Source organism: Oncorhynchus gorbuscha, linkage group LG08 (genome assembly GCF_021184085.1).
Source record: "Oncorhynchus gorbuscha isolate QuinsamMale2020 ecotype Even-year linkage group LG08, OgorEven_v1.0, whole genome shotgun sequence".
Taxonomy (NCBI): domain Eukaryota; kingdom Metazoa; phylum Chordata; class Actinopteri; order Salmoniformes; family Salmonidae; genus Oncorhynchus; species Oncorhynchus gorbuscha.
The window spans coordinates 77,941,712-77,964,217 of record NC_060180.1 but is presented as its reverse complement, the minus strand read 5'-3'; the positions used below and the strand labels follow the sequence as shown (position 1 = coordinate 77,964,217).

The 22,506-nt window shown below is 48.1% G+C and overlaps 1 protein-coding gene across 3 annotated transcripts in view; it reads right to left on the bottom strand.

Annotated features, from left to right (window-relative positions):
- Positions 1-12,229: 12,229 nt before the first annotated feature.
- Positions 12,230-22,506, bottom strand: part of LOC124042205 (casein kinase I-like) — a 64,919-nt gene continuing 54,642 nt past the window's right edge. For 2 of the 3 annotated variants that reach the window (XM_046360614.1, XM_046360615.1), the window contains 5 exons: positions 21,663-21,808; positions 20,823-20,906; positions 19,191-19,292; positions 15,503-15,609; positions 12,230-13,382 (listed from right to left, as the gene is read on the bottom strand). In XM_046360614.1, coding sequence (XP_046216570.1) covers positions 13,331-13,382; positions 15,503-15,609; positions 19,191-19,292; positions 20,823-20,906; positions 21,663-21,808 — 491 coding nt within the window. In that variant the 3' untranslated portion in view covers positions 12,230-13,330. The remainder of the gene's footprint in view (positions 13,383-15,502; positions 15,610-19,190; positions 19,293-20,822; positions 20,907-21,662; positions 21,809-22,506) is intronic. The other variant, XM_046360616.1, reaches the window with a different exon arrangement.

The window sequence follows — 22,506 nt, the reverse complement described above, 5'->3', positions numbered from 1 at the left end:
CTACAGAGGTAAAGAGGGAGTTTACCTGCTGGTGGTGAAGGAGACCAGACTACAGAGGTACCTGCTGGTGGTGAAGAGACCAGACTACAGAGGGAGTTTACCTGCTGGTGGTGAAGGAGACCAGACTACAGAGGGAGTTTACCTGCTGGTGGTGAAGGAGACCAGACTACAGAGGGAGGAGTTTACCTGCTGGTGGTGAAGGAGACCAGACTACAGAGGTAAAGAGGGAGTTTACCTGCTGGTGGTGAAGGAGACCAGACTACAGAGGGAGTTTACCTGCTGGTGGTGAGGGAGACCAGACTACAGAGGGAGTTTACCTGCTGGTGGTGAAGGAGACCAGACTACAGAGGGAGTTTATCTGCTGGTGGTGAAGGAGACCAGACTACAGAGGGAGTTTACCTGCTGGTGGTGAAGGAGACCAGACTACAGAGGGAGTTTACCTGCTGGTGGTGAAGGAGACCAGACTACAGAGGTAAAGAGGGAGTTTACCTGCTGGTGGTGAAGGAGACCAGACTACAGAGGGAGTTTACCTGCTGGTGGTGAAGGAGACCAGACTACAGAGGTAAAGAGGGAGTTTACCTGCTGGTGGTGAAGGAGACCAGACTACAGAGGGAGTTTACCTGCTGGTGGTGAAGGAGACCAGACTACAGAGGGAGTTTACCTGCTGGTGGTGAAGGAGACCAGACTACAGAGGGAGTTTACCTGCTGGTGGTGAAGGAGACCAGACTACAGAGGGAGTTTACCTGCTGGTGGTGAAGGAGACCAGACTACAGAGGGAGTTTACCTGCTGGTGGTGATGGAGACCAGACTACAGAGGGAGTTTACCTGCTGGTGGTGAAGGAGACCAGACTACAGAGGGAGTTTACCTGCTGGTGGTGAAGGAGACCAGACTACAGAGGGAGTTTACCTGCTGGTGGTGAAGGAGACCAGACTACAGAGGGAGTTTACCTGCTGGTGGTGAAGGAGACCAGACTACAGAGGGAGTTTACCTGCTGGTGGTGAAGGAGACCAGACTACAGAGGGAGTTTACCTGCTGGTGGTGAAGGAGACCAGACTACAGAGGGAGTTTACCTGCTGGTGGTGAAGGAGACCAGACTACAGAGGGAGTTTACCTGTTGGTGGTGAAGGAGACCAGACTACAGAGGGAGTTTACCTGCTGGTGGTGAAGCAGACCAGACTACAGAGGTAAAGAGGGAGTTTACCTGCTGGTGGTGAAGGAGACCAGACTACAGAGGGAGTTTACCTGCTGGTGGTGAAGGAGACCAGACTACAGAGGGAGTTTACCTGCTGGTGGTGAAGGAGACCAGACTACAGAGGGAGTTTACCTGCTGGTGGTGAAGGAGACCAGACTACAGAGGTAAAGAGGAGTTTACCTGCTGGTGGTGAAGGAGACCAGACTACAGAGGGAGTTTACCTGCTGGTGGTGAAGGAGACCAGACTACAGAGGAGTTTACCTGCTGGTGGTGAAGGAGACCAGACTACAGAGGGAGTTTACCTGCTGGTGGTGAAGGAGACCAGACTACAGAGGGAGTTTACCTGCTGGTGGTGAAGGAGACCAGACTACAGAGGGAGTAAAGAGGAGTTTACCTGCTGGTGGTGAAGGAGACCAGACTACAGAGGTAAAGAGTTTACCTGCTGGTGGTGAAGGAGACCAGACTACAGAGGTAAAGAGTTTACCTGCTGGTGGTGAAGGAGACCAGACTACAGAGGTAAAGAGTTTACCTGCTGGTGGTGAAGGAGACCAGACTACAGAGGGAGTTTACCTGCTGGTGGTGAAGGAGACAAGACTACAGAGGGAGTTTACCTGCTGGTGGTGAAGGAGACCAGACTACAGAGGGAGTTTACCTGCTGGTGGTGAAGGAGACCAGACTACAGAGGGAGTTTACCTGCTGGTGGTGAAGGAGACAAGACTACAGAGGGAGTTTACCTGCTGGTGGTGAAGGAGACAAGACTACAGAGGGAGTTTACCTGCTGGTGGTGAAGGAGACCAGACTACAGAGGGAGTTTACCTGCTGGTGGTGAAGGAGACCAGACTACAGAGGTAAAGAGGGAGTTTACCTGCTGGTAGTGAAGGAGACCAGACTACAGAGGGAGTTTACCTGCTGGTGGTGAAGGAGACCAGACTACAGAGGGAGTTTACCTGCTGGTGGTGAAGGAGACCAGACTACAGAGGTAAAGAGGGAGTTTACCTGCTGGTGGTGAAGGAGACCAGACTACAGAGGGAGTTTACCTGCTGGTGGTGAAGGAGACCAGACTACAGAGGGAGTTTACCTGCTGGTGGTGAAGGAGACCAGACTACAGAGGTAAAGAGGGAGTTTACCTGCTGGTGGTGAAGGAGACCAGACTACAGAGGGAGTTTACCTGCTGGTGGTGAAGGAGACCAGACTACAGAGGTAAAGAGGGAGTTTACCTGCTGGTGGTGAAGGAGACAAGACTACAAAGATCTCCGCCTAAAGGGCTTTGTAGTTGAACACATACAAATGTATCTTTCTACGCTTATAAAGTGAGGTCCAACCTACCATTTGGTACAAGGTGCAGTGGTGGGTGAGTGACACGGCATTTGTAATAAAGCGCAAGAATGCACTCCAGTTTGCTTACCGCCCCAATAGGTCCACTGACGACGCAATCGCCATCACACTGCCCTATCCCATCTGGACAAGAGGAATACCTACAGCTCAGCATTTAACACCATAGTACCCTCCAAACTCGTCATTAAGCTTGAGAACCTGGGTCACGACCCCGTCCTGTGCAACTGGGTCCCGGACATTGACGGGCCGCCCCCCAGGTGGTGAAGGTAGGAAACATCTCCACTTCTCTGACCCTCAACACTGGGGCCCCACAGGGTGCATTCTCAGCCCTCTCCTGTACTCCCTGTTCACCCACGACTGTGTGGCCACGCACGCTTCCAACTCAATCGTCAAGATTGCAGACGACACTACAGTAGTGGGCCTGATTACCAACAACGACGAGACGGCCTACAGGGAGGTGGTGAGGGCCCTGGTACAAAACACACATCAATATAGAACAAAACACACATCAATATAGAACAAAACACACATCAATATAGAACAAAACACACATCAATATAGAACAAAACACACATCAATATAGGACAAAACACACATCAATATAGGACAAAACACACATCAATATAGGACAAAACACACATCAATATAGAACAAAACACACATCAATATAGAACAAAACACACATCAATATAGAACAAAACACACATGGTAGTAACACAACATGGTAGCAGCACAGCATGGTAACAACACAACATGGTAGCAGCACAAAACATGCTACAAACATTAGGCACAGATAAGAGCACAGAGTGCAAGGTAGAGACAACAACACATCACGCAAAGCAGCCACAACTGTCAGTAATAGTGTCCATGATTGAGTCTTTTAACCAGTGGGTCTTGCGACGGGTATACAGAGATGACCAGTTTACAGAGGAGTATAGAGTGCAGTGATGTGTCCTATAAGGAGCATTGGTGGCAAATCTGAGGGCCGAATGGTAAAGAACATCTAGCCGCTCGAGAGCACCCTTACCTGCCGATCTATAAATTATGTCTCTGTAATCTAGCATGGGTAGGATGGTCATCTGAATCAGGGTTAGTTTATGCAGCTGTGGTGAAAGAGGAGTGATTACGATAGAGGAAACCAAGTCTAGATTTAACTTTAGCCTGCAGCTTTGATATGTGCTGAGAGAAGGACAGCGTACTGTCTAGCCATACTCCCAAGTACTTTTATGAGGTGAGTACCTCAAGCTCTAAACCCTCAGAGGTAGTAATCACACCTGTGGGGAGAGGGGCATTCTTCTTACCAAACCACATGATCTTTGTTTTGGAGGTGTTCAGAACAAGGTTAAGGGCAGAGTAAGCTTGTTGGACACTAAGAAAGCTTTGTTGTAGAGCGTTTAACACAAAATCCAGGGAGGAGCCAGCTGAGAATAAGACTGTATCATCTGCATATAAATGGATGAGAGAGCTTCCTACTGCCTGAGCTATGTTGTTGATGTAAATTGAGAAAAGCATGGGGCTTAGGATCGAGCCTTGGGGTACTCCCGTGGTGACAGGCAGTGTTTGAGGCAGCATATGTTCTGACTTTATACACTGCACTCTCTGAGGTAGTTAGCAAACCAGGCCAAAGACCCTTCAGAGCGGAAACCTGATTGCATATCAGAGAAAACGAGACATCAACAAAGCCAGTCAGTTGATTATTGACAAGTTTTTCCAACACTTTTGATAAACAGGGCAAAATAAAAATGGGCCTATAACAGTTAGGATCAGCTTGATCTTCCCCTTTAAATAAAGGATGAACTGTGGCTGCCTTCCAAGCCATGGAAACCTCCCTAGAAAGGAGAGACTAAAAAGGTCAGCGATAGGCTTGGCGATGATAGGGGCAACAACCTTAAAGAAGAAAGGGTCTAAACCATCTGACCCAGTTTAAGGAGCTCCTTTAGCACCTCAGACTCAGTGACCGCCTGCAGGGAGAAACTTTGTAGCGGGGCAGGGGAAAAAGAGGGAGGAGCATCAGGAAGTCACATTAGAAGTGGCGGGAGATGAGGAAATGTTGAACAGGTAAGGAGGCATGGCTGAGTCAAATAGGAATCCTGACTTAATGAAGTGGTGATTAAAGAGCTCAGCCATGGGCTCCTTGTCAGTAACAACCACATCATCAACATTAAGGGACATGTGGTCCTTGTCAGTAACAACCACATCATCATTAAGGGACATGTGGTCCTTGTCAGTAACAACCACATCATCATTAAGGGACATGTGCTGCTTGTCAGTAACAACCACATCATCAACATTAAGGGACATGGGCAGCTGTGAGGAAGAGGGTTTATTCTCCAGGTCTTTAACCGTTTTCCAGAACTTCTTGGGGTGAGACCCACAGAGAGAGAACCGCTCCTTAAAGTAACTAACTTTGGCCTTCCGGATAGCCTGAGAGCACTTATTTCTCATTTGCCTGAACGAGAGCTAGTCAGCCTGAGTATGCGTGTGCTGAGCCTTTCGCCAAATGCAATTCTTGAGGTGTAGTAACTCTGCCAGATCACGGTCGAACCAGGGGCTGAACCTGTTTTGAATTCACATTTTCTTTATGGGGGCGTTTAAAGACAATGCCACTGAAAATATGAAAAAAGAAGGTCCAAGCGTCTTCGACAGAGGGGATCAAGCTGATTCTATACCATTTTACAGAGGCCAGTCCATGAAGGAAGACTTGCTCATTATTTATTTTTTTAGCTCAGTTGGTAGAGCATGGCGCTTGTAACGCCAGGGTAGTGGGTTCGATCCCCGGGACCACCCATACGTAGAATGTATGCACACATGACTGTAAGTCGCTTTGGATAAAAGCGTCTGCTAAATGGCATATATTATTATTATTAAGTCGTTTGACTGAGCAGCACTTCCGTGCTGCGTCGACTACACCGTCTGTCCGAGCTTCACTGCTTATCGGATGAGAGCCACGCTTTTCTGTCGCAAGACCAACATAGTGCTAGCTTCCTTTGGCTAACTTTGTGCTAACCAGCTAGGCTACTCGCCCAAGTGGCACATCCATGCCCATGACCATATCAAGCAAGGACATGCAAATTGATTAATCAGCTGTGTTTGCTTGGGATGGAGAAAAAGCGGGCTGGCATGAGGACTGGCGTTGCCCCTGCCAGGCTGGTCCACCATAATCCCAGCATGTTTATATTATAAACGTTTTACATTATTATAATTGCACACGCATTGATGTCAGACATGCACCTACCTCAATGCTCTGTTTCTGATGACTGGCAGGAATGCAGGAGTAGATTTCAGGAGCAGGACCAGACACCTTTTTGACAGATGACTGATTTAAGGGCATGTACGCGACAGGCCCATCTGGCTTATATGATTATGATGTTCATAATGCTTCTTGAAAGTGTCATGAAGTGCGTTTTCTTCGTGAAGTGACAATGTTTCATGACAACGTCATAAAGTGTATTTAAAAGTTAAAAGATTTAAAAAAATGTTTAAAAGAACTCCAAACGAAGGGTTAACAAACTAACGTCCAAACGAAGGGTTAACAAACTAACGTTCAAACGAAGGGTTAACAAACTAACGATCAAACGAAGGGTTAACAAACTAACGATCAAACGAAGGGTTAACAAACTAACGTTCAAACGAAGGGTTAACAAACTAACGTCCAAACGAAGGGTAAACAAAATAACGATCAAACGAAAATAAACTTCTTGGTCTGGAATTGTTGTTGTTGTTGTTGAATAAAAGTGGGTTAACACATCATAGCCAGCCATAAAATGCATGACAGTATAATTGACCATATTAAAAGATCATCAAGGACAACAACCACCCAAGCCACTGCCTGTTCACCCCGCTATCATCCAGAAGGCGAGGTCAGTACAGGTGCATCAAAACAGGGACTGAGAGACTGAAGAACAGCTTCTATCTCCAAGCCATCAGACTGTTAAACAGCCACCAGTAACTCAGAGAGACTGAAGAACAGCTTCTATCTCCAGGCCATCAGACTGTTAAACAGCCACCAGTAACTCAGAGAGACTGAAGAACAGCTTCTATCTCCAGGCCATCAGACTGGTAAACAGCCACCAGTAACTCAGAGAGACTGAAGAACAGCTTCTATCTCCAGGCCATCAGACTGTTAAACAGCCACCACTAACTCAGAGAGACTGAAGAACAGCTTCTATCTCCAGGCCATCAGACTGGTAAACAGCCACCAGTAACTCAGAGAGACTGCTGCCCACATTGAGACCCGATCACTGGACACATTAATAAATGGATCACTAGTCACTTTAAATAATGCCACTTTAATAATGTTTACATGTCTTCTATTACATGTATATACTGTATTTTATACCATCTATTGCATCTTTTCCATCACTCATCCATATACTTCTCTGTACATATTCTCATTCACCCCTTTAGATTTGTGTGTATTAGGTAGTTGTTGTGAATTTGTTAGATTAGTGGTCCTTCTGTAGCTCAGTTGGTAGAGCATGGCGCTTGTAACGCCAGGGTAGTGGGTTCGATTCCCGGGACCACCCATACGTAGACTGTATGCACACATGACTGTAAGTCGCTTTGGATAAAAGCGTCTGCTAAATGGCATATATTATTATTATTATTAGATTGCTTGTTAGATATTACTGCACTGTCGGAACCAGAAGCACAAAGCATTTCGCTACAGTCGCATTAACATCTGCTAACCCATGTGTATGTGACCAATCACATCTGCTAACCCATGTGTATGTGACCAATCACATCTGCTAACCATGTGTATGTGACCAATCACATCTGCTAACCCATGTGTATGTGACCAATCACATCTGCTAACCATGTGTATGTGACCAATAACATCTGCTAACCATGTGTATGTGACCAATCACATCTGCTAACCCATGTGTATGTGACCAATCAAATTTGATTTGACAACAGGTTATGACAGGTAATGTTAGCCGTCGTGACACAACGCTGACCATGTTACAAATGGCACCCTACTGTGACAGTGGGTCTCAACTATACATTTAAAATAAATACAAAAATACACATTTCATGTCTGTGAGTCACCAGAGTTTAACAGGTTGAGAATGCTCATCAATTAAAGAACATTTACAAAACGATATGCAAGCCTAAAACATGTTTCACATTTCAAAATGAGACAATCGTAAAAAATAAAATAAAATGGCACAAATGATGACTTCCAAGTGACTGACTTGGACCAGCAGCATTAAAACCCATTGACACTTGGAGCTTGTCCCAAACAGCACCCATTTACCTTTTAGTGAACTACTTTTGACCAGGACCTGTATGATTTAGGGCAACATATTGGCAGTAGGGTGCCATTTGGGTCACACAGGTTTTATAGAGGCTACCTGTAGTTATAAAACCATACTGGTTCACTGCTTTCAGACATCTGCCGGGTGTAGAAATGATCCTACGTCTGCCGGGTGTAGAAATGATCCTACATCTACCGGGTGTAGAAATGATCCTAAATCTGCCTTTATTTCTGTTTGTCGATGTTAAACTTTAATCCCAGAATTCCATGTACTTTTTCCACTCTAAAGTGCAATTTTAAAGAGATTAAATATTTGTTTATCTTCATCCTGCTATCTCTCCCGCACGCCACAATACCTGAGAGCAGCCACTGTCCGTCACCATCCATCCAGCCATGTCCATCCATCCATCCAGCCATGTCCATCCATCCATCCATCCAATCCATCCAAAGGACATCCATCCATCCATACAAAGGACATCCATCCATACAAAGGACATCCATCCATCCATCATCCATTCATCCAAAGGACATCCATCCATGCATCCAAAGGACATCCATCCATCCATACAAAGGACCTCCATCCATCCATCATCCAAAGGACATCCATCCATCCATCCATCCATCCATCCAAAGGACATCCATCCATCCATCCATTCAAAGGACATCCATCCATCCATCCAAAGGACATCCATCCATCCATCCAAAGGACATCCATCCATCCATCCAAAGGACATCCATCCATCCATCCAAAGGACATCCATCCATCCATCCATCCATCCAAAGGACATCCATCCATCCATCCATTCAAAGGACATCCATCCATCCATCCAAAGGACATCCATCCATCCATCCAAAGGACATCCATCCATCCATCCAAAGGACATCCATCCATCCATTCAAAGGACATCCATCCATCCATCCATCCAAAGGACATCCATCCATCCAAAGGACATCCATCCATCCATCCAAAGGACATCCATCCATCCATCCATCCATCCATCCAAAGGACATCCATCCATCCATCCATTCAAAGGACATCCATCCATCCATCCATCCAAAGGACATCCATCCATCCATCCAAAGGACATCCATCCATCCATCCATCCAAAGGACATCCATCCATCCATCCAAAGGACATCCATCCATCCATTCAAAGGACATCCATCCATCCATCCATCCAAAGGACATCCATCCATCCAAAGGACATCCATCCATCCAAAGGACATCCATCCATCCATCCATCCAAAGGACATCCATCCATCCAAAGGACATCCATCCATCCAAAGGACATCCATCCATCCATTCAAAGGACATCCATCCATCCATCCATCCAAAGGACATCCATCCATCCATCCTAAGGACATTATATTATTATTATATTATCCATCCATCCATCCAAAGGACATCCATCCATCCATCCATCCATCCAAAGGACATCCATCCATCCATCCAAAGGACATCCATCCATCCAAAGGACATCCATCCATAGGACATCCATCCATCCATCCAAAGGACATCCATCCATCCATCCATCCATCCATCCATCCATCCAAAGGACATCCATCCATCCATCCATTCAAAGGACATCCATCCATCCATCCAAAGGACATCCATCCATCCATCCATCCAAAGGACATCCATCCATCCATCCAAAGGACATCCATCCATCCATTCAAAGGACATCCATCCATCCATCCATCCAAAGGACATCCATCCATCCAAAGGACATCCATCCATCCATCCAAAGGACATCCATCCATCCATCCATCCATCCATCCATCCATCCAAAGGACATCCATCCATCCATCCATTCAAAGGACATCCATCCATCCATCCAAAGGACATCCATCCATCCATCCAAAGGACATCCATCCATCCATCCATCCAAAGGACATCCATCCATCCATCCAAAGGACATCCATCCATCCATTCAAAGGACATCCATCCATCCATCCATCCAAAGGACATCCATCCATCCAAAGGACATCCATCCATCCATCCATCCAAAGGACATCCATCCATCCAAAGGACATCCATCCATCCAAAGGACATCCATCCATCCATTCAAAGGACATCCATCCATCCATCCATCCAAAGGACATCCATCCATCCATCCTAAGGACATTATATTATTATTATATTATCCATCCATCCATCCAAAGGACATCCATCCATCCATCCAAAGGACATCCATCCATCCATCCATCCATCCAAAGGACATCCATCCATCCATCCATCCATGTCCATCCTTCCATCCCCATTCATGTGCATCCTTCCATCCATCCCCATCCATATCCATCCAGCCATTCATGTCCATCCATCCATCCATGTCCAGCCATTCATATACATCCAGCCATCCATATCCATTTATGTCTATCCTTCCATCCATCCATGTCCATCCATCCATTCATCCATCCATCCATGTCCATCCATGTCCATCCATCCATCCATCCATCCATCCATCCATCCATCCATCCATCCATGTCCAGCCATCCATCCATGTCCAGCCATCCATCCATGTCCAGCCATCCATCCATGTCCAGCCATCCATCCATCCATGTCCAGCCATCCATCCATGTCCATCCATCCATCCATGTCCAGCCATCCATCCATGTCCATCCATCCATCCATCTCCAGCCATCCATCCATGTCCAGCCATCCATCCATGTCCAGCCATCCATCCATGTCCAGCCATCCATCCATCCACAGGAAATAAGAGAAAACAATGAAATAAAGAAAAAATATCTGTTTCCTGAAGATGCTCTAATGAAGTTCCAGTGTTCAACAACTCGGTGGGTTTCAGAACGTTCATATGGAACACAGTTTCTCTGTCCTCCAGTTCAGAACGTTCATATGGAACACAGTTTCTCTGTCCTCCAGTTTAGAACGTTCATATGGAACACAGTTTCTCTGTCCTCCAGTTCAGAACGTTCATATGGAACACAGTTTCTCTGTCCTCCAGTTCAGAACGTTCATATGGAACACAGTTTCTCTGTCCTCCAGTTCAGAACGTTCATATGGAACACAGTTTCTCTGTCCTCCAGTTCAGAACGTTCATATGGAACACAGTTTCTCTGTCCTCCAGTTTAGAACGTTCATATGGAACACAGTTTCTCTGTCCTCCAGTTCAGAACGTTCATATGGAACACAGTTTCTCTGTCCTCCAGTTCAGAACGTTCATATGGAACACAGTTTCTCTGTCCTCCAGTTCAGAATGTTCATATGGAACACAGTTTCTCTGTCCTCCAGTTCAGAATGTTCATATGGAACACAGTTTCTCTGTCCTCCAGTTCAGAACGTTCATATGGAACACAGTTTCTCTGTCCTCCAGTTCAGAACATTCATATGGAACACAGTTTCTCTGTCCTCCAGTTCAGAACGTTCATATGGAACACAGTTTCTCTGTCCTCCAGTTTAGAACGTTCATATGGAACACAGTTTCCAACAGTCTTTCTGTCCTTCAATAATCTCACAGGTCTTTTCTGTCTCTCTCTCTCCATCCATCCATTTTTTCATTCATCAGTCCGTTATGAGGGTCATCTTTCCGCCACGCCATCCATCCATCCATCCATCCATCCATCCATCCATCCATCCATCCATCCATCCATCCATCCATCCATCCATCCATTATAGAAAAATAAACACAAATTCCTTCTGCTCCTCTTCTCAGCTCCAAGCACACAGACAATCATGGTTCTGCCCGTTGGGTCCTGCCTGTCTGCCTGTCTGTGTATCTGTCTGCCTGTCTGTCTGCCTGCCTGTCTGTCTGCCTGCCTGTCTGCCTGTCTGCATGTCTGTCTGCACAAGGCAGGTCATTTCAGCAGGCGTTAGTCTGCGTTGTAGTACTGCAGGAGGGTCAACAGGGAGCGCTCTAACTGTACAAAGAGAGAGATAGCAGGGTGCAGAGCACACAGCTCAATTTCAGCACTGCTTTCCTCCCATTAGTCAGTCTGTGCTGTTCCCTTTGCTGTTCCTCTCCCCTTCACCAGTGTCTCCGGAGGCCTCTCCCCTTCACCAGTGTCTCCGGAGGCCTCTCCCCTTCACCAGTGTCTCCGGAGGCCTCTCCCTTCACCAGTGTCTCCGGAGGCCTCTCCCCTTCACCAGTGTCTCCGGAGGCCTCTCCCCTTCACCAGTGTCTCCGGAGGCCTCTCCCCTTCACCAGTGTCTCCGGAGGCCTCTCCCCTTCACCAGTGTCTCCGGAGGCCTCTCCCCTTCACCAGTGTCTCCGGAGGCCTCTCCCCTTCACCAGTGTCTCCGGAGGCCTCTCCCCTTCACCAGTGTCTCCGGAGGCCTCTCCCCTTCACCAGTGTCTCCGGAGGCCTCTCCCCTTCACCAGTGTCTCCGGAGGCCTCTCCCCTTCACCAGTGTCTCCGGAGGCCTCTCCCCTTCACCAGTGTCTCCGGAGGCCTCTCCCCTTCACCAGTGTCTCCGGAGGCCTCTCCCCTTCACCAGTGTCTCCGGAGGCCTCTCCCCTTCACCAGTGTCTCCGGAGGCCTCTCCCCTTCACCAGTGTCTCCGGAGGCCTCTCCCCTTCACCAGTGTCTCCGGAGGCCTCTCCCCTTCACCAGTGTCTCCCGAGGCCTCTCCCCTTCACTAGTGTCTCCCGGAGGCCTCTCCCCTTCACTAGTGTCTCCCGGAGGCCTCTCCCCTTCACTAGTGTCTCCGGAGGCCTCTCCCCTTCACTAGTGTCTCCTGGAGGCCTCTCCCCTTCACTAGTGTCTCCGGAGGCCTCTCCCCTTCACTAGTGTCTCCCGGAGGCCTCTCCCCTTCACCAGTGTCTCCCGGAGGCCTCTCCCCTTCACCAGTGTCTCCCGGAGGCCTCTCCCCTTCACCAGTGTCTCCCGGAGGCCTCTCCCCTTCACCAGTGTCTCCCGGAGGCCTCTCCCCTTCACCAGTGTCTCCCGGAGGCCTCTCCCCTTCACCAGTGTCTCCCGGAGGCCTCTCCCTTCACCAGTGTCTCCCGGAGGCCTCTCCCCTTCACCAGTGTCTCCCGGAGGCCTCTCCCTTCACCAGTGTCTCCCGGAGGCCTCTCCCCTTCACCAGTGTCTCCCGGAGGCCTCTCCCCTTCACCAGTGTCTCCCGGAGGCCTCTCCCCTTCACTAGTGTCTCCCGGAGGCCTCTCCCCTTCACTAGTGTCTCCCGGAGGCCTCTCCCCTTCACCAGTGTCTCCCGGAGGCCTCTCCCCTTCACTAGTGTCTCCCGGAGGCCTCTCCTCTTCACTAGTGTCTCCCGGAGGCCTCTCCCCTTCACCAGTGTCTCCCGGAGGCCTCTCCCCTTCACCAGTGTCTCCCGGAGGCCTCTCCCCTTCACCAGTGTCTCCCGGAGGCCTCTCCCCTTCACCAGTGTCTCCCGGAGGCCTCTCCCCTTCACTAGTGTCTCCCGGAGGCCTCTCCCCTTCACTAGTGTCTCTGGAGGCCTCTCCCCTTCACTAGTGTCTCTGGAGGCCTCTCCCCTTCACCAGTGTCTCCCGGAGGCCTCTCCCCTTCACTAGTGTCTCTGGAGGCCTCTCCCCTTCACTAGTGTCTCTGGAGGCCTCTCCCCTTCACTAGTGTCTCTGGAGGCTTTGCCTCGTCCTCCTCTTAAAGAAACAGCAGCACCTGAAACAGAACACAAATTAACAACGGGATTAGATCCTTTATTGTTCTCAGACACTGACTATACAAAACATTAAGAACACCTGCTCTTTCCATGACCAGGTGAATACCGATGAAAGATGAGACCCCTTATAGTTGTCACTTGTTCAATCCACTTCAATCAGTGAAGATGAGGGGGAGGAGACAGGTTAAAGGATGATTTTTAAGCCTTGAGACATGGATTGTGTATGTGTGCCATTCAGAGGGAGAATGGGCAGGACAAATCATTTGGGTGCCTTTGAACGGGGTATGGTAGTAGGTACCAGGCGCACCGGTTTGAGTCAAGAACTGCAACGCTGCTGGGTTTTTCACGCTCAACAGTTTCCTGTGTGTATCAAGAATGGTCCACCACCCAAAGGACATCCAGCCATCTGGACAACTGTGGGAAGCATTGGAGTGAACATGGGTCAGCATCCCTGGAGTCAACATGGGCCAGCATCCCTGTGGAAGGCTTTCCACACCTTGTAGAGTCAACATGGGCCAGCATCCCTGTGGAACGCTTTCAACACCCTGTAGAGTCAACATGGGCCAGCATCCCTGTGGAACACTTTCAACACCTTGTAGAGTCCATGCGCCGATGAATTGAGGCTGTTCTGAGGGCAAAAAGAGGTGCAACTCAATATTAGGACGGCGTATAATTATATACATTTTCATGCCAAACAAGATAGCCAACCTGGCTCAGATCCTAGTATGTGCTTTTTCAGTGTTTATTCATCGACATTCCGGACTAATACATGGCTCTTAGCCAGAGGATGGACATGTTGGCCAGCTGGCCTAGAAGACCCGGTAACATTCAGGTCAACAAGCTGTTCCATTGAGATGTTTGAAAAGTCTACCTCTCACTGGTCTTTCGGGCTAGCTGGACATATCAATTAGCACCGTCTGAAAAGTACTGGGCTTATTTTCATCTTTCATCTTCATTCTTAGAGCAGTGAGTGTTGGGGAAGAGGGCATGGGGGACGGAGGACGGTGGAAGGAGAGCGGTGGGATGGAGGATGGGGATCGAAGGAGACGGAGGGCAGAGGAGACTGAGGGCAGAGGAGACTGAGGGCAGAGGAGACTGAGGGCAGAGGAGACTGAGGGCAGAGGAGACTGAGGGCAGAGGAGACTGAGGGCAGAGGAGACTGAGGGCAGAGGAGACTGAGGGCAGAGGAGACTGGAGGGCAGAGGAGACTGAGGGCAGAGGAGACTGAGGGCAGAGGAGACTGAGGGCAGAGGAGACTGAGGGCAGAGGAGACTGAGGGCAGAGGAGACTGAGGGCAGAGGAGACTGAGGGCAGAGGAGACTGAGGGCAGAGGAGACTGAGGGCAGAGGAGACTGAGGGCAGAGGAGACTGAGGGCAGAGGAGACGGAGGGCAGAGGAGACGGAGGGCAGAGGAGACGGAGGGCAGAGGAGACGGAGGGCAGAGGAGACGGAGGGCAGAGGAGACGGAGGGCAGGGCAGAGGAGACGGAGGGCAGAGGAGACGGAGGGCAGAGGAGACTGAGGGCAGAGGAGACTGAGGGCAGAGGAGACGGAGGGCAGAGGAGACTGGAGGGCAGGGCAGAGGAGACTGAGGGCAGAGGAGACTGAGGGCAGAGGAGACTGAGGGCAGAGGAGACGGAGGGCAGAGGAGACGGAGGGCAGAGGAGACGGAGGGCAGAGGAGACGGAGGGCAGAGGAGACGGAGGGCAGAGGAGACGGAGGGCAGAGGAGACGGAGGGCAGAGGAGACGGAGGGCAGAGGAGACGGAGGGCAGAGGAGACGGAGGGCAGAGGAGACGGAGGGCAGAGGAGACGGAGGGCAGAGGAGACGGAGGGCAGAGGAGACGGAGGGCAGAGGAGACGGAGGGCAGAGGAGACGGAGGGCAGAGGAGACGGAGGGCAGAGGAAGGGGGCAGAGGGGGACGGAGGAGAGGAGGAGGGCAGAGGAGGGCAGAGGGGGGGGCGGGGGGGACGGAGGAAGGAGGGACAGAGTAAGGGTGGGGCGGGACGGAGGAAGGAGGGACAGAGTAAGGGTGGGGGGGGCGGGGGCGGGGCGGAGGAAGGAGGGACAGAGGAAGGACGAGGGGACGAAGGGAGGAGGGCGGGGGGCGTCCATCTTACTTTGTGTCGTCGGCCACCTCCACCTCGGCCGGGGCGGTGATGGGGGCGTTGGAGTGGCCCGCAGTCGGATCGTCTGTATTCAGCTCCCCATTGGTCGAACTCATCACCTGCAAGGGAGCATCATGGAAAGTTAGATGTTAGAAAATGGTGGCTTACTGTGGTCATAAATATATGTCATGTCACTAACACTAAACTACATGACCAAAAGTATGTGGACACCTGCTCCTCCAACATCTAATTTAAAAATAATGGGCATTAATATGGACTTGTTCTCTCGTTTGCTGCTATAACAGCCTTCCCTCTTCTGGGAAGGCTTTCCACTAGAGGTTGGAACATTGCTGCTATAACAGCCTCCCTCTTCTGGGAAGGCTTTCCACTAGATGTTGGAACATTGCTGCTATAACAGCCTCCACTCTTCTGGGAAGACTTTCCACTAGATGTTGGAATATTGCTGCGGGAACTTGCTTCCATCGAGGTACTGATGTTGGGGGTGGCCTGGCTCGCACTAATCCCAAAGGTGTTTGATGAAGTTGAGGTCAGGGCTCAGGGCTCTGTGCAGGCCAGTCAAGTTCTTCCACACCGACCTCGACAAACCATTTCTGATGGACCTTGCTTTGTGCACGGGGGGGGCATTGTCAAGCTGAAACAGGAAAGGGCCTTCCCCAAACTGTTGCCACAAAGTAGGAAGCACAGAATCGTCTAGAACGTCATTGTAACACAATAACAGCACTTACAGTTGACCAGTTGGCAGCTCTAGCAGGGCAGACATTTGAGGAACTGACTTGTTGGAAAGGTGGCATCCTATGACGTTGCCCATTGAAAGTCACTGAGCTCTTCATTCTACTGCCAATGTTTGTCTGTAGAGATGCCTGTCTGTGTGCTTGATTTGATACACCTGATGGTGCCAAGACGGGGCCGTAACCCCGGACGGGGCGGGTGTTAAACTGGTCAGAGGCAGTAGGACTACTGGAACATTGGGAGCATTTTGTAACTGAACTAAATGACTCACTTCTGTCATGAAGTGCTTTGAGGATAGTTAAGGATCATATCACCTCCACCTTACTGGCCACCCGAAACCCACTTCAGTTTTCATAACAGGTCCACAGACCATCACACTGCACAATCCCATCTGGACAAGAGAAATACCTATGTAAGAATGCGCTTCATTGATTATAGCCTTCAACAAAATAGTACCCTTCAAGCTCATCATCAAGCTTGAGGCCCTGGGTCTCAACCCCGCCCTGTGAAATTGGGTAGGGACTTCATGACGGGCAACACCCATGTGGTGAAGGTAGGAAACATCTCCACTTCGCTGACCCTCAACACTGGGGCCCCACAAGGGTGCGTTCTCAGCCCTCTCCTGTACTCCCTTGTTGACCCACGACTGCGTGGCCATGCACGCTTCCAACTCAATCATCAAGATTGCAGACGACACTACAGTGGTAGGCTTGATTATCAACAACGACGAGACGGCCTACAGGAAGGAGGTGAGGGCCCTCGGAGTGTGGTGCCAGGAAAACAACCTCTCACTCAACGTCAAACAAAGGAAATTATCGTGATTGTGGACTTCAGGAAACAGCAGAGAGCACCCCCCCCCCATCCACATCAAAGGGACTGCTGTGGAGAAGTTGGAAAGTTTTAAGTTCCTCGGCGTACACATCACAGACAAACTGAATTGGTCCACCCACACAGACAGTGTGGTGAAGAAGGAGCAGCAGCACCTCTTCAACCTCAGGAGGCTGAAGAAATTTGTCTTGTCACCCAAAACCCTCCTGGACACCCACACCACCCGATGTCACAGGAAGCCCATAGAGATCATCAAATACAACAACCACCGAGCCACTGCTTATTCACCCCGCTATCATCCAGAAGGCGATGTCAGTACAGGTGCATCAAAACTGGGACCGAGAGACTGAAAAACAGCTTCTATCTCAAGGCCATCAGCCTGCTAAACAGCCATCACTAACTCAGAGAGGCTACTCCCTCCATTGAGACCCAATCACTGGCCACTTTAATTAATACATGGATCACTAGTCACTTTAAATAATGGCACTTTAATAATGTTTACATATCTTATATTACTCATATCACACAATATATATACACACATATATATTTGTTGCTCTTTTGCACCCCAGTATCTCTACTTGCACATTCATCATCTGCACATCTATCACTCCAGTGTTTAATTGGTATATTGTAATTATTTTGCCACAATGGCCTATTTATTGCCTTACCTCCCTTATCTCACCTCATTTTGCACACACTGTATATAGACTTTTCTATTGGGTTGTTGACTTTACGTTATTCAAGATGCATGTAAACAACATTCTAAAGATTGATTCAGTACATCGTTTGACATGTTTCTACTGACTGTTACGGAACTTCTGGACATTGTCACGTTATAGTGGACGTGCTTTGTGACTTTGGAATTGTTTACCAAACCCGCTAACCAAAGTAGCTAATTGGACATAAATAACAGACATTTTCGAACAAATCAAGCATTGATTGTGGACCTGGGATTTCTAGGACTGCATTCTGATGAAGTTCAAAGGTAAGGAAACGTGTATTTTCTGGTTTCTGTTGACTCCAACATGGAGGCTAATTTGGCTTCTGTTCTGAGCGCCGTCTCAGATTATTGCATGGGTTGCTTTTTCCGTAAACTTTTTTTGAAATCTGACACAGCGGTTGCATTAAGGAGAGGTATATCTATAATTCCATGTGTATAACTTGTATTATCATGTACATTTATGATGAGTATTTCTGTTGAAACGATGTGGTTATGCAAAATCACTTGATGTTTTTGGAACGCGCCAATGTAAACTCAGATTTGATATAAATATGAACTTTATCAAACAAAACATGCATGTATTGTGTAACATGAAGTCCTATGAGTGTCATCTGATGAAGATAAAATGAATCACTAACCTTGAATTATCTTTATTTATGCTTTTTGTGAATGCTATATTTGGCTGGAAAATGGCTGTGCTTATTGTGGTTTGGTGGAGACCTAACATAATCGTTTGTAGTGTTTTCACTGAAAAGCCTATTTGAAATCGGACACTTTGGTGGGATTAACAACGAGAATAGCGTTAAAATGATATAAGACACACGTATGTTTTAGGAATTGTAATTATGAGATTTCTGTTTTAATTGGGCGCCCTCTATTTTCACTGTTAGTTGTCATATCGATCCCGGTATCGGAATTGCAGGCCGTTCAGCTAACTCCAAACGGTGGGGACCGACGGCGAGCCAGACACCAGGGTATTAAGTGGGACAACTGCACTAATTGCGTGCTAACTAGACTACAGGAAACTGTATAACGTTAGCTAGTTGATGACAAAAAGAGCACTTTATAAAGTGAAGCAGAAGTTAACAGAGTTCCTGTCTATAGAAAAGAAGCCACTTAATAACACCGTGTGATGGATTGGTAAAACGCTACGTTTTCTGAGGAGAAAATACTAGACACATGAAGAAGAAACCAGAGCATTGTGGGTACTATACAGATACGTTGGGCCGGTTAGGTGTGATTGAATAAGGTTTCAGCCTATAGGGAAGTGACTGAAATAGAGACCTGGTGCAAACAGAAACAGAAACAGAACAGAGCAAAGAGAAAATGGAAAAGACATACAGTAGAAAGAATGAAGACAGTGTTTATCATGGAGGGACTACAACCACTGCCCAGTACCTGGACGGAGCCCCCCAGCCTATCAGCTGTTAGATGAGACCCCAGCAGCTCCCTATTGGTCACTGGAGTGGGCTGGGACTCACTTCCTTTGGGTTCTGGCGACTGGTGGGACAGCAAAGGGAGAGAGGACAGGACAAAGAGGGAGAGATGGAGAGAGGACAGGACAAAGAGGGCAAGACAAAGAGGGAGAGGGGACAGGACAAAGAGGGAGAGGGGACAGGACAAAGAGGGAGAGGGGACAGGACAAAGAGGGAGAGGGGACAGGACAGGACAAAGAGGGAGAGGGGACAGGACAAAGAGGGAGAGGGGACAGGACAGGACAAAGAGGGAGAGAGGACAGGACAAAGAGGGAGAGAGGACAGGACAAAGAGGGAGAGAGGACAGGACAAAGAGGGAGAGATGGAGGGAGGGCAGGACGAAGGGGGAGAAATAAAGGGAGGAAGAAGAGGGATGGAGGAGATGGTAAAAGAGGAAGGAGAGAGATGGAGGAGATGGTAAAAGAGGAAGGAGAGAGATGGAGGAGATGGTAAAAGAGGAAGGAGAGGGATGGAGGAGATGGTAAAAGAGGAAGGAGAGGGATGGAGGAGATGGTAAAAGAGGAAGGAGAGGGATGGAGGAGATGGTAAAAGAGGAAGGAGAGGGATGGAGGAGATGGTAAAAGAGGAAGGAGAGAGATGGAGGAGATGGTAAAAGAGGAAGGAGAGGGATGGAGGAGATGGTAAAAGAGGAAGGAGAGAGATGGAGGAGATGGTAAAAGAGGAAGGAGAGGGATGGAGGAGATGGTAAAAGAGGAAGGAGAGGGATGGAGGAGATGGTAAAAGAGGAAGGAGAGGGATGGAGGAGATGGTAAAAGAGGAAGGAGAGGGATGGAGATGGTAAAAGAGGAAGGAGGTAAAAGAGGAAGGAGAGAGAGGAGTGTAAAAGGAAAGAAACAAAACAATTCAGTTTAAAGAGGTTGTGTCTTTTCCCTCTTGTGCAGAAGCAGTTAGACAGCTACTTAAGACAGTGCTCAACCAGAGGACACAGACAGACAGACCTGAGGGGCAGTGTGGTGACGTGGGGGGGAAAAAAAGAGTGCACGTGAGGACTACATGACAGAAGAATACACGTGACATGCACAAACGGCTGAACAAGCTGACTGTCGGAGACTGAAACCAGTCTGTTTCTGGTCTCTTTAATATAGCCTGGGTATCAGTCTGTTTCTGGTCTCTTTAATATAGCCTGGGTACCAGTCTGTTTCTGGTCTCTTTAATATAGCCTGGGTACCAGTCTGTTTCTGGTCTCTTTAATATAGCCTGGGTACCAGTCTGTTTGGCTTGACAATGATGATTGAGTTGGCAGAAGTACCAGTGGATGTGGACCAGGCTACAGTTATGTTAGTAACACTAAATGTCAAATTCAGCTAATGCAGAGAATGACGTGTGAAATTTGAATGAAAAAATATTGAGCTTTTTCCTCAGAAAATTATTCTGTCAGTTTTGCTGTAAGTCAGTCTATCAAGAGAAACTGAAGTAGCTGTTCTTCATCAAGGACTGGGTCTTCAGTGTGTGTGTGTGTGTGTGTGTGTGTGTGTGTGTGTGTGTGTGTGTGTGTGTGTGTGTGTGTGTGTGTGTGTGTGTGTGTGTGTCCTACCTGGTTTTTGGTCTGCTGCGTTGCCTTGTCTCTACTGCTGGACTGTAGGAGGGTCTCACTGGGGACTGGACCAATGGGAGTAGGCTAAGGAGAGAGGTTAAAGATCATCATTAACTAAATATCCAATAGGAGAGGGGTTAAAGGTCATGATTAAAACTAAACAGCCAATAGGACTGTACTGCGCAGAGAGGTTAAAGGTCATGGTTAAAACTAAACAGCCAATAGGAGTGTACTGAGGGGTTAAAGGTCATGGTTAAAACTAAACAGCCAATAGGACTGTACTGCGCAGAGAGGTTAAAGGTCATGGTCAAAACTAAACAGCCAATAGGAGTGTACTGAGGGGTTAAAGGTCATGGTTAAAACTAAACAGCCAATAGGACTGTACTGCGCAGAGAGGTTAAAGGTCATGGTTAAAACTAAACAGCCAATAGGACTGTACTGCGCAGAGGGGTTAAAGGTCATGGTTAAAACTAAACAGCCAATAGGAGTGTACTGCGCAGAGGGGTTAAAGGTCATGGTTAAAACTAAACAGCCAATAGGACTGTACTGCGCAGAGGGGTTAAAGGTCATGGTTAAAACTAAACAGCCAATAGGACTGTACTGCGCAGAGAGGTTAAAGGTCATGGTTAAAACTAAACAGCCAATAGGAGTGTACTGCGCAGAGGGGTTAAAGGTCATGGTTAAAACTAAACAGTAATTGTTGTTACCTTTCTGATAAACTCATCCATCCAACTTAGTAAGTATCCAAAATATAGGGTATATCAATGATATGCATGCTGATACAAGAGGCCCGCTGTCCTGCAGAGAGACAGAGCATTACTAGTAGAGATAGGGACTGACCAGTGGCTTGCCGACCCAGTCGTACTCGTAATCAAAGACGTAGCCGTTGCTATCGAAGAGGTCGGTGAAGAGTTTCCGTAAGTAGTCGTAGTCCGGCTTCTCCAAGAAGTCCAGAGAACCCACATAACGCAGGTAGGTGGCCATCTCTTCAACAAGGAGAAAAACACATTAAATACAGGTAGGTGGCCATCTCTTCAACAAGGAGAAAAACACATTAAATACAGGTAGGTGGCCATCTCTTCAACAAGGAGAAAAACACATTAAATACAGGTAGGTGGCCATCTCTTCAACAAGGAGAAAAACACATTAAATACAGGTAGGTGGCCATCTCTTCAACAAGGAGAAAAACACATTAAATACAGGTAGGTGGCCATCTCTTCAACAAGGAGAAAAACACATTAAATACAGGTAGGTGGCCATCTCTTCAACAAGGAGAAAAACACATTACAGGTAGGTGGCCATCTCTTCAACAAGGAGAAAAACACATTAAATACAGGTAGGTGGCCATCTCTTCAACAAGGAGAAAAACACATTACAGGTAGGTGGCCATCTCTTCAACAAGGAGAAAAACACATTAAATACAGGTAGGTGGCCATCTCTTCAACAAGGAGAAAAACACATTAAATACAGGTAGGTGGCCATCTCTTCAACAAGGAGAAAAACACATTACAGGTAGGTGGCCATCTCTTCAACAAGGAGAAAAACACATTAAATACAGGTAGGTGGCCATCGCTTCAACAAGGAGAAAAACACATTACAGGTAGGTGGCCATCTCTTCAACAAGGAGAAAAACACATTAAATACAGGTAGGTGGCCATCTCTTCAACAAGGAGAAAAACACATT